The sequence below is a fragment of the Diospyros lotus genome, chromosome 1, assembly GCF_014633365.1.
Source record: "Diospyros lotus cultivar Yz01 chromosome 1, ASM1463336v1, whole genome shotgun sequence".
Taxonomy (NCBI): domain Eukaryota; kingdom Viridiplantae; phylum Streptophyta; class Magnoliopsida; order Ericales; family Ebenaceae; genus Diospyros; species Diospyros lotus.
The window spans coordinates 29,106,579-29,119,697 of NC_068338.1; the positions used below are offsets into that span (position 1 = coordinate 29,106,579).

Here is a 13,119-nt window from a genome sequence, read left to right on the forward strand (position 1 = left end):
CTAGTGTTCCCAGCGTTTGGTAGGAATTATTTATTCTAATGGCTACCAAGCCGTAATAGTAAGTAAGTAAGTTTCCTATTGCTTCTGCACTTAAAAGGTGTTCCTACTTCCTACCTGATGTACCCAAGGCCCCTTGCTCTTCCTTCTTTGGTATGAATGATTTCAGCATAACGCAGCATCTCATGCGTTTGTTGATGGATGGGTGATGGCTGGCAGGCACGTCTACTGCTGCCCCGACCTAAAAGGCAGAGGAATCTCGTGAGTCATGACCACTTGTTTGGCAACTGAAAAAAGTCGGGTCCAAAGCCACTTGATCCACATGTTTCCATTTTCTGTTAGCGACCTCTCTGTGCATAATTTAAGGTTTGAAAGGAACAACGAGTTTTCATGGATCATGTTTCCATTTTCTCCAATATAATATTTTATCTCCTTGTCTAACTTAAGTTGTATATAAGACCAAGAAACGAAAATCTTTCTCTCTTTTTGAGCATATATTTCACTTCTTTTAAATTGAAAATTAGTTTTATGTGCACCTTTTGAGAATTTTTTATGAAGAAATAAAATTAATGTTTTTAAAATTAAACAAAGGAAAGAGGTTCAAGGCTTTATGAAATAAATAAATATATTGATTAAAATTATGATAATAAACATATTTTAAATAAAATTTATCCCATAAACTTGAATATATTTAAACAAATTTAATTATCCTATAATTGAATTTTTTTTATAACAATATTAATATAAATTTATAATGGAAGTAAAATAACTCCGTATCAAATATTTACATTACAAATAAAAAATTATCTATTGTATTGATTTTGATGATGATAATTGTTTTTGCAAAATTTAAATAAAAAAGTCTTTAAACATTTCTTTTAATGACCATATATTTATGACTATCAATTGGTTCATACATTTTCACTTTTATACAATCTTTTGAGAAAAACTATCGATCGATTTTTATAAATTGTTGACTGTTTATTTTACATGTTCTCAATCGTTTTTTTGTCAATTATTATTATAATATCATTTTCAATCGAAAGTTTTAGAAATTATCATCAATTTTTATAAATTGTCAACTATCTTAATTAACGTTTGAAAAGCAGTCAATCGATTACTCAAATCAATTAATCAATTCTGTCTTAGAAATTCCAACAATTAACTGTAATTGATCTATGCAGATTAAATTTTTCAATTCTTTAACTCTGACAATTATATTTATTGAGAGGAGTCGCGAAAAGTATAAATAAAATACCATTTGAAGTTCAAAAGAGTTAGAAAATTGAGCTTTCAAGTTTTTAAGTTTATATATTCTATAGCTTTTTGTGCTTCATTATTTTTCACGCTCATCTTTCTATTAAGATAATTTTTATTAATTGTAAAGATTTAGAAATAGTGGTGTGAAATTTCAATATATTCTATTATATATTTCTAAGGGATTGTGTTAGAAGAACTAGTTTACAGAGTTAATTTGTGCAAAATATTGTGGTTTGTAGCTTAAGATTTTATAGTGAAATTAAGAATCTTTAGTGGAGAGGTAAAGTAATGGATATAAACTAAGTTGAAGCAAACAACTTTAAATTCTTTATCTTTCTTGTATAAATTGATTTTTATATTTTTGTTTATAGTTCACTACTTTTTTATTTTTCTTGAAAACCTTTACAAACTTTTGAAAGTTATTAAACACCCAATTCACTACCTTATTGGGTGTGGTATCATTACATTACATAAACCTAATACTATCCATATATTATCAAAATAATAAATAGTATTCAAACAATATACATTAATTATTTTCAAATATATCAAATTATTATTATATTTTAAATATTAAAAAAATAAAATATTAAATATAAAACTTTTTTTAAAAATCTCACTTGGTTCAACCGAACCCAATTCACTTTGTTAATAACCACGATTTATGTTTTTGCTCATTAACCAAATTAATTTTTTGAATAAGTATGGCACGATTCAACTAATTCGGTTTGATTTTTTGAATATTAAGAAAAACTATAATGAATAAAATGAGATTTTGTATAACGATAAATTTGTTTATGAAACTAAATATTATTTAAAAATTATGAGTTTAAGTATTATTAATACAATTAATTTTATTTGTTTAAACAAGACAAGATATGTAATAATTTTTAAAAAAAATCGCTCTACGAACAAAATTTCATCCGAAAAAAACTTGGTGTTTACAAATAATGAATTTCTGTCTCAATTGATTTGACAAGGAATGTGTAATATTTCGTATCGAGTGATAGCAAGAACTGGAATAACTTATCTTAATGGGCTTACACAAACTTTTTAGGGGGTCACTCATCCTGACCTTCCCCAGCTCAAGCATGTTTAACCCGAGAGTTCTTTGCCTACATTCAGCCCAAAAGATATCCAGCTGGTGTTATTTCATTTCTTACTTATCTTCAATATATACTACCTTTCTCTGAACTCTTGGGGTATTACATTCTCCCCCATTAAGCACATGACGTTTTCGTCATGCGACCTTAAAATCGGTCTTAGATCTCCCCCATTTACATGGCCGATGTGAGATTCGCCTAAGCGAACTTCCTAGGGGTCACCCATTCCTAAACTTCCCCGCCTAAGCACGCTTAACTCGGGAGTTCTTTGCCTATATTCAGCCCAAAAAGTATTCAGCTTGTATTGTTTTATTCCTTACTTATTCTCAATATATATTACCATTATATGAGCTTTTGGGGTATTACATTCTCCCCCTTAAGCACATGATCTACTTGTCATGCGACCTTATAACCGGTCCCAGATCTCCCCTATTTGCATAGCCGATGTGGGATTCGCCTAAGGTGCTTACACGCACCCCTCTTAGGAACTCGACGTCCTCGCTGAGATTTGCCCCACCATCATGTTTAGAGGCTCGGGGGGTCGGCTCTAATACTATCTGTAACCTCCTGCATCGAACGATAAAAAAGATCGAAACAACTTATACTGATGGACCTACGCGAACTTCTCAATGGTCACCCATTATTGAGCTAGTTCAAGCACGCTTAACTCCGAAGTTTTTTGCTTACATTCGTCCCAAAATGTATACAGTTGATATTGTTTCATTCCTTACTTATTCTCGATATATACTACCATTCTCTGGACTCTTGAGGTATTACAGAATGACATATATTTATCCATCTATCTATATATAAAGCTCAAAGTATTCATAACACATTAATTATCTATATATCTATATATAACAATTAATTACACATTTATTTTACTATACATCTATTAAACGAAGGGTTATGCAAATAATTGTAATGGTTAGCAAATAATTGTAATGGTTAAGTAATAATAAATACATATTATTTGTAAATAATGTATGTTTATTATATTTTATTGTCAACATTCAAACAATTATACGGTTAACATTAATTTAAATCAATTTATTTGGATTATTAAATTTGTTTACACCTTTTAAATTTATTTAAATCTTACAACTTAATTTCAATAACACAAATAAAAAAACACCTATTAAATAAATTATTTACAGGCATCAAATTTAAAAAATTAGAGTTGATTTATTTAACCCTTCAAATTTCTTTTAATAGGAAAATAAAACAACACTAATTTTGCTTAACCAAAATCATTTAAAGTACATTAATTATATAAAATAAAATAAATTAAACTATACTCTAATTATTTATATTATTAAAGATATTAAATTACCTAGAAATGGCTTATCGGTGTTATTTCATTTTTCTATTTTTCTTATTGGAAAAAATGTTGGCTTAAATAATTAAAAAGGAAATTGTAAGGTTTATTCAAAAAAAATAATCTGAAAAGCATTGAATATTGAGTGACTAAATAAAAAGATAAATTAACGTGTATTAAAATTACAACAAATAAGATATAAATTAATATTTATCTCAGTGTTTCCATTAAGTTATATTAAAATTATTTAAATTAATTCTATTTTACTTTTGCTATTAAAATTAAGAAATATTTTCTAATCACATTAAAGCTATTAAATAATAGGTAGGGGCTTCAACAAGCTTAAATGAATTCGTAAACTACTACTGCCCTTAATTAATATTAGCCTTATGTATTATTTGTTTTATATGTGGCGTTTGTTGAATGAGTGTATTGGTTCAAAGTCAACCACTACTCGGCCGTCCGATGTGCCAAATTAGTTGGGGAACCTTGTTTTTACCGTCCGATCAGTTGACTCCCAATCCAAAGTTTGACGAAATCCCTGTGAATGACTTACGAATCAATCAATCTAGTGCTGGAGGAATGATTTAGTTTCGTCAAATTAAAAAAAAAAAATAGGGTTGACCTGATTAGAATATTACTAAGATTTAACCCTATCTTAAAAAAATAATACATTTCAAAAGTCGTTAAACCACGTGGGTTAAAAAGTTTGCGTTAGTTTTTTTTTTTTATTTGCATTTAATTTTTTATTTCTATTGGAATAATAAAGTCTAAAAATGATTATTATTCATATTAGTGATAAACATAGACATCGATTAGCAATTAAATTTGTAAGATTTATTTTTTGATTTCTATTGGAATAATAAAGTCTAAAAATGATTATTATTCATATTAGTGATAAACGTGTAAACATTGACCATCAATTGAATTTATAAGATTTCTTTTGATATTTTGATCATCTTTCAATTTAATTTGACGTTAAAATTCATATATACGTGAAATAAGAGTTATCTCTGCGTAACTCAATTAGAATTATAACATTCTAATAAGTTAGCAAAGAATTTTAGAGACAACATATGAATTTGAGAAAACACTATAAAATATTGTGCATTTAACTCAACATTCAAGATTTTTTTTATATTTTATGGGTTGAGTTTCGTGATAAGTATCACAATAAAATTAGTTGGTCTTGTCCGCCAAAAAAATAGTTATTTTCTCTTGGTTTCACAAGTCTAAAAGTGATTTAGATTAAAATTATCAAATAAGTGTAGATTATCTTGTCCATGATTTGTGGAGATTATGACCCGTGGCACCAAGAAAGTTTTAGATACTTATATTATGTTTCTCCATATAAGATTTATATTTATATAGTCCTTAAATTATATAAATTATTAAATATTAAAAAAATCGCGCATCTCATGAGAATTGCCTCTAGACAAGAACTCAACGAATAAATTATTTAAAATCTTCTTATACTTGAATTATGTTTTGTGAAAATTATGTCTATCAAGCTCTAAATGTTAGTTCGGTGTTCATTTTTTTTAAAATTAGATTTATTTAATTTACTTATCTTTAGACAATTTAAACGTAAGATTCGTTCAAAATTTAATTTTCTTGTGGTAACTAAACATTCGAATCCAACCAATGAGTTGATCAAGTATTTTAACTTCTAACATGATTTTGATGACATATACTTTATCCTATATGAAATTTTATGTTTTATCAGACATTATTAATTATTTATTATTTTACAAGAAAAAACTAAAATCAAACATCAAAATATATTTAGTTATTACCATCCATCTTCATTTGTTATATATCTGATTAAACATCTATTCTATTGTATTATACAATCAAACATATTATTTTGTTGTTTGAATTTTTTTAATAAAATAAATTTAAAAAATATCGTTATATATTTTATTTTAAAAATCAAAACCATATAAAAATAATTTGACCATTACATCAAAATTCATACTTACTTAAATTTATATAAAAAGTAAAAATTAAACTATAAGGCATGGCGGCCGCGCAGCTGCGGGCATGACAGGTGCATTAAAGGACATTTATGAGTCTCTTTCTAGCCAACGGCCAACCAAACGGAGCCACCGGTTCGCTACCAGATTGGGGCCGTATTAAGGTCACAAATCCTATCCCATTATCGCACGCCACTTTGTCACTTACAACCTCGTTTTTGTCCTAGAGAGCCGGGCAATCTTATCAGAGGCTTAACGTATGGGAGTAAAAAGATGAAATTATCTCGTTTATTTTGTAAATTTGTAAAGTGGGGGTGATTGTCCTCTCCTATCTCCTCCCATGACCTTTGTTGCCTTCGCATCACCGCCATGTTGAACATGTAGCGATGGTCAGTAAGGCGAGGCGACGATGACGACATGGCAACGAGGTGGGACGACGAGATGAAGTTAGCAACGATTGTGGGAGGAGATAGGAGAGGGCAATGACCCATTTTATAAATTTGTAAAGTGGGCGGGAGTAATTTTATTTTTTTACCTCCATTTGATAAGTCTGTCTGTCACATTTTTTGACTCTATAGAAAAATCATTTTATCTTTTAATATCTGTATGGTGACTCTACTCTTACATTAGGTGATTTGGTTTATATAACAAATAACTTATTTAACTTTTAGATTTAATATCACATTAACCATTAGGATGAGTATAGAAACAAGCTCATATAATTATCAATTTCCTTATTAAATTTGAATTGAAATAACTAGGTACAAGCTATAATTTATGTTTTTAAAATAGAATAATCAATTTAACCTTTAATTTTTAGGACCAGTTCAATTGGCCATATTTTTTTTTTATAAAAAAGACTATTTTTTATATAAATTTCAATTTTTGTGGTGTTTGATTAGTTATATTTTTCAAGTAATTCAAATTATCATTTTTGGTCATGTGATGACCAATTTTTACTTTTGCTATAAAACAAATTCTCAAGGGGACTTGGAAAAGAAATTTTAAGGAATTGGAAAAGAAGAGAAAGAAAAGAGAAAACGTGAAGGAAAAAAAGAAGGGGAGCGTGGTTGACGATCATGATGAGGAGAGGAAGCGCGGCGAGAACGACAATGAACAGCTAGTGACAACGATCGCCAGAAGGAGAGAAAGCACGACGAGATAACAAGTGAGAGGTAGTGAACGAGAGCAATAGTAAGCAGTCGGTGATAGTAGTCATGAGGAAAAGATGAAACACAACGAGAGGCAACGAACGAGAGTAACGATGAGCGACCAATGACGGTGGCAATGGCAGTGGTGCCTAGCGACGACAGCTTATTCATCCTCAGGTTATATGTATATTTGTGTATATATATTTGATTTTTTTAAATATTTTGTGTAGTATATTAAATTTATTTTTAAGTAATTTTTTAAAATTTAATGACAATCAAATATCAAAAGTTAAAAAATTATTACAATTTTTATATAGATAATTAAATCAATCAAACACCTTTAATTAATTTTTTTTAAAAATTTAATTTTAAATAATTTAATTATTTAACTTTTTTATATAAATTCGATACTTACGATCAAATGCATTCTATAATATATGTCGTCTGTTTCAGGAATATAATAATTAATTTAACGTTAAAAAGCAAAATTCCTTATTTAACACCGTGTAAAACTAAAAATGATTTTATGACATTGCCGAGAACGAGAAACCCTCGGTGAGTAAATATTTTGTCTGTTTTTCTCTCTCTTTGGACCTCCCCTCTGCGTTAAAAATGGAGCCTTTGCCGTTCCGTGGTTACTTTTTCCAGTTTCCACAGCTCCGTTTTCACCAGATAGGCGCTCACCCGGAAACCACCGTCAGCCCCTCGGCCCCTTCCTTGTATTCTGTTCGTATTTGCGAAATAGAGAATCTCCAAATCTGTCAACATCTTAGAGTTGTTCTACAGTTCAAGCCGCTCTGGCTCTCGCAAGATTTGTGCTGGTCTGCGCACCGTTCTTGTTTCTTTCTCTTTATTTCCATCCCTTCTCAAACAAAGCTCCGAAAAGGATACATCTGAATCGCCTTTCTTTCTGCTCTTTCTTCTCAAATCTGGGCGAGCTCGATCTCAAAGGTGTCTTCTTTCCTCTTCTTTCTTCATTTCTCTTCAGTGGGTGTTTTGACAGTTTTTCTGCTTTCCTACGAGTTTTGTTTTCTCCGCGTTGTTCGTTCTGAAGAACCCAATATTTCCATTTCTAACCGGGCTCAGAAAACCCGTCCCTTCTTTGTTCAACTCTCTTCACTGGGTGCTTTGTAGTGTTTGAAGTTTATTTTCTCTGTAATATCTGGATTGTTTTGGTGATGGGTTGTGGAACTTCTGAATTGTTCATCTGGATCTCGATTACAATGTCTTTGTGCTGCTTTTGTATTGGATTTAATCCTGCAGACCAATACCTTATAGACTGCGGATCGGCAAAAAACAATACGGTGGGGGATCGTGTTTTCTTGGCCGATAATTATGCTGCGAAGTTCCTATCTACCCCACAAAACATTCTGGCCAATACTTCTTCAAATTCCATCGCATCTTCGGACGATTCGCCGCTCTACCAGACAGCGAGAGTATTCACTGGAGTCTCTAAATACACTTTTCCTATCAGCCAGAAGGGGCGAATTTGGGTTCGCTTCTATTTCTTCCCTTTTGTATCTGGGAATTATAATTTGAGTTTGGCTAGTTTCTCTGTATCTGCCCAACATTATGTACTTCTCAGAAATTCTATTTGGAAAGGTAGTTCTGTCAAAGAATTCTCAATCAATGTCACATCGGGTGCGCTTGAAATAACATTTGCGCCATCCGGCAATTCGTTTGCCTTCCTGAATGCCCTGGAAGTTGTTTCAGTCCCCAGCACACTCATAACTGATGATGCCAATTTGGTTAACCCTGCTGTTCAATACCAGGGCTTGTTGAAAAACGCTATGGAGACAGTTGCTAGGCTGAATATGGGCGGGCCGCTTGTCACATTTGAGAATGATACCCTATGGCGAACTTGGGTCCCCGACCAAGCTTTTTTATTAGAGAAGAATGTTGCCAAAAGTGTGTCGAATGTTAGGGCTGTTAAATATCCACAAGGTGGGGCAACATCTGATATTGCTCCTAATACTGTCTATGGTACTTGCGTAGAGATGGATTCACAAAACGATCCCAATAGCAATTTCAACATTACCTGGGAGTTTGACGTGGATCCAGGGTTTCAGTATTTTGTCCGGTTTCACTTTTGCGATATAGTGAGTACATCTCCTAACCAGCTCTACTTCAATGTTTATGTTGATTCATGGGATGTTGCTCCGGGCCTTGATCTGAGTTCTCTAACCTTTAGCATTCTGGCTACTGCATATTATATGGATGTGGTCACAGCAACGAAAGATAGCAGTAAACTCCGCATTAGTATTGGGCCATCTCCCGTTAATAATGCTTACCCAAATGCTATCCTAAATGGATTGGAGATTATGAAGATGAATAATTCTGTAGGCAGCCTCGCTGGGGGAACCTCCATGGTGCCTTCCGCCCCACATAAGAAGAAGAATATGGTATTGGTAGTGGGTTTGATTGTTGGTGTGTTTGTCGTTGTCTTGTTGGCGGTTGTTATATTTTTGATGTGCAAAAGAAGAAAACTGGCTAGACTCGGCCATTCGAAAACATGGATTCCTTTCTCCATTGGTGGAACTTCCCTCACCTTGGGAAGTAAATACTCCAATGGCACAACCCTCAGTGCAGTTTCTAACCTTGGATATCGGTTTCCTTTTGCTACAGTTCAAGACGCTACTAATAACTTTGACGAGAGTTGGGTTATTGGAATTGGTGGTTTTGGGAAGGTTTACAAGGGTGTTCTCAATGATGGTATAAAAATGGCTGTTAAGAGGGGTAACCCTCGATCTCAACAAGGTCTCGCAGAGTTTCGAACTGAAATTGAGATGCTTTCTCAGTTCCGCCACCGCCATTTGGTATCCTTGATTGGGTACTGTGATGAAAAGAATGAGATGATTTTGATTTATGAATATATGGAGAATGGGACGCTCAAGAGTCATCTTTATGGCTCAGATCAGCCCAGCTTGAGTTGGAAAGAGAGGCTCGAGATATGCATTGGAGCAGCTAGAGGACTTCACTATCTCCATACTGGCTATTCAAAAGCAGTCATACATCGTGATGTAAAGTCTGCAAACATATTGCTTGACGAGAATCTTATGGCAAAAGTTGCCGATTTTGGGCTTTCAAAGACAGGACCTGAAATTGATCAGACCCATGTGAGTACAGCAGTGAAAGGGAGTTTTGGGTACCTTGACCCAGAATATTTCAGAAGGCAACAGCTGACGGAGAAGTCTGATGTGTATTCATTTGGTGTGGTTTTGTTTGAAGTTCTTTGTGCAAGGCCTGTGATCGATCCCTCTCTTCCAAGAGAGATGGTGAACTTAGCTGAATGGGCAATGAAGTGGCAGAAGAGGGGGCAGTTGGACCAGATCATAGATCCAAATCTCGTGGGAAAAATAAAACCGGACTCTCTTAGGAAGTTTGGGGAAACTGTAGAGAAATGCTTGGCTGATTTTGGTGTTGACAGGCCCTCCATGGGAGATGTGTTGTGGAATTTGGAGTATGCTCTTCAACTTCAAGAGGCAGTTCTCCAGAACGATCCTGACGAGAACAGTACAAATGTCATTGGTGAGCTCTCTCCCGCAGTCAACGATTTCAATCACGTTGACACTACTGTCTCTGCTGCCCAATTTGAAGCTTCAAGTGTAGATGGTCTTTCAGGAATTTCAATGAGTAGGGTCTTCTCCCAGCTGGTAAAATCCGAGGGTAGATGAGAAAGTGTAGATGTAATGTGACATTGGCTTTAGCCCATCCTCGGCTAGCAACTTCTTGCTTCATCCAGTGGCCTGCTTTGTTGCCTCATGGCTATGCAAGAAAAGTGTTTCCTTTATGTTGTCAAGAGCAAGAATACAGAACAGAAAAAATCTCCAAAACACTCTTGCTTTCTGGCAAGTGTTGGAAACACTTCCATTTACCATGTTGTTACTTGTCAGTACCTACAAATTTGTTGTACAAATTGAAGAGGCTGTGCCGCCATATTCTATTGCCACTCATCATCTGAAGTTAGCTCTTAAATTTACCTGAATGCCTTGTGGAGTTTGCCTTGGTGATTAATCTGCATGTGGTAGTCATCTTTTGAACAGAAGAGAGGAAGTCAGAGTGAGTTTTGTGTTGGCCCTGGATGCACATTTTGCATCCACTTTTTTCCATGATGTTGTTGGTGTTTCTTTTTGGATCTACTCATGTTTTCATCTTGGTCAAGACATCAGACCCAGGCTTCTATATGTTTTTCATGTGCTTCTGTATTGTTTGTGACTTATTGACTACTGCAATTGTCTGCTTCTTGGACCATATGCTGTTCCTTTTGGTCAGTAGCCTGTTAAATTATATTGGAAATACAATTTCTCATCTTTTCATGGCTGCCATGCATTTTTAGCTCCAGGTGCTTGAATCAAACAACAATAAACTATTATCAAAGGCAGATATAGCACCAAAATAGGTTCAGAGGCATCTGTTCTTGGGTTGTTTGTGTCATAATCTGATAAGCTGTTGGCTGCTCATGGCTCCTCATCTTTGGGGCCTTGATCTCTTTTCTGGTATTCAATCTGGTCGGTGCACTGGCTACTTGTCTCAAGACTCCAGCAAATTTATATTCTAGGCTCTTGCTCAAAACCAATCAAGGTGGAGAGCAAGTCTCAGACTGAGCTTTTTGGATGCCATCTAAGAGTGTGCTTGGCTGTTTATACGACCTTTAAAATTATTTTTTAACAATATTAGTCCCAATCAACAATTTAAATTACTTTTTCTTGTTTCCAAATATTTTTCTTCCCAACCACTGAAGAGTAAGGTGATAGGCCGCCAGTGCAACAAACCTATCATAGGCGTAACAAGCAACTGAAGGCTTGAGGCTGGAATTAAGGGGACCGCACATGCAGGTGTAACAAACAGCATGTGCGCATGGGGAAGGAGGGGTAAAGTTGTAATCCACACTGCTGAAGGAATAATCAGCAGTGTGAATGGAGAATTCTGTTAGGAAAGCGTGGGAAAGGGGTATAAGTAGGATAGGAGATGGAGAATTGGATAGCGAGCTTTTGGTAGAGAATTGAGAGAGTTAGGGCCTCTCGAATGCCCTGTTTCATTCTTGTTTTTCTGTTGAAAAGGATTGGAATATATTGATATTGGATTGTATTGGAATTCTATTGGAATCCTATCAATTTGGTATCAGAGCCAATCCGCACCTGATGGTGAACTTGACAGAGCGTGTTGGCGAGTTGGAGTCGACGGTGGAAGGCGTCAAAAGGGGGGTCGACGACATTAGAGGGAATGTACAGTCGGTGGAGCGTAATGTAGCGATGCTGCTTGAACAATTCGCTTTCATGCGAACGAGGTGGGATGAGCTGGAGCGGGAAAGGAAGAACAAGTCCAGAGAGCGGGAAGGGCCTTCGGAATTCACTTTGGATTCCGAAAGAACCCCTGGAGTTAAGGGGGGTTGCAATCCGGGAGGGGGTAGTAGGGGCGAGTACCGGGCGGACTTACGTGGAAGACGATTGGAGATGCCTCTCTTCGAAGGAGACAATCCAGATGAGTGGATCTTTCGGGCCGAGAGGTATTTTGCTGTCAACCAACTCACGGATGAAGAGAAGATTGACTCTGCAGCCCTGTGTTTTGAAGTCGCAGCACTGTCGTGGTTTCAATGGGAGACCAGGCGAAGAGGAATTCGGAGCTGGGAGGGCCTGAAACAAGGACTTCTGAGCCGGTTTCGCCCCACTCAGGAGGGGTCGTTAGAGGAGCGGTTCTTGGCTCTTCGGCAGGAGGGATCGGTGAAGGAGTATCGTTTGAAGTTTGAGACCATGGCTGCGGCAGTACCTGATGTGCCGGAGGCGTTTTTGGAGGGCCAATTCCTCAACGGCCTCAACCCAGAGATACGAGTCGAGATCAGAGTATTACAACCGCGGGGGCTTGATCGAATTATGGTGGTGGCACAAAACGTTGAGGATAAGAACTTAGCTCTTCAACATTACCATCGGGCAGCTGGGTCAACTAGGAGCGGTTATTCCACCACCACCGCAATCGTGAGTCGGCTGTCACCGGTACCCGCGAAAGGTGTGGGTTCCTCCCAAAGGTCCGTGAACCAGCCAGGCCTCCGGATTCAGTCCGCAAGTAATGGTGGCAATTTTCCTTTCAAGAAACTTAGTGAGGCTGAGTGGAAGGCAAGGCGAGAGAAGGGCCTTTGCTTTCGCTGCGATGAGAAGTACTCGATTGGCCATAGGTGCAAGAACAAAGAGCTCCAAGTGTTGATGCTCTATGATGAAGAATAGGCGAGGCTGCGACAGAAGAAGAAGAGGAGCAAGGAGGTGACGAAGGGGTGGAATATGGAAGAGAGGTGATTGAATTATCTATGAATTCAGTGGTTG

At 35.6% G+C, this 13,119-nt stretch overlaps 1 protein-coding gene across 1 annotated transcript; it reads left to right on the forward strand.

Moving 5' to 3' along the window:
- The first annotated feature begins 7,387 nt into the window (after positions 1–7,387).
- On the forward strand, positions 7,388–11,121 carry LOC127791436 (receptor-like protein kinase HERK 1). The gene has a single exon (XM_052321317.1). The coding sequence runs from the start codon at positions 7,984–7,986 to the stop codon at positions 10,477–10,479; it is 2,496 nt and encodes an 831-aa protein (XP_052177277.1). The 5' UTR covers positions 7,388–7,983; the 3' UTR covers positions 10,480–11,121.
- Positions 11,122–13,119: the final 1,998 nt, after the last annotated feature.

Bases quoted from the DNA above. Each gene is read 5' to 3' on its own strand.
- LOC127791436 (XM_052321317.1), top strand. From the start codon at position 7,984: ATGGGTTGTGGAACTTCTGAATTGTTCATCTGGATCTCGATTACAATG.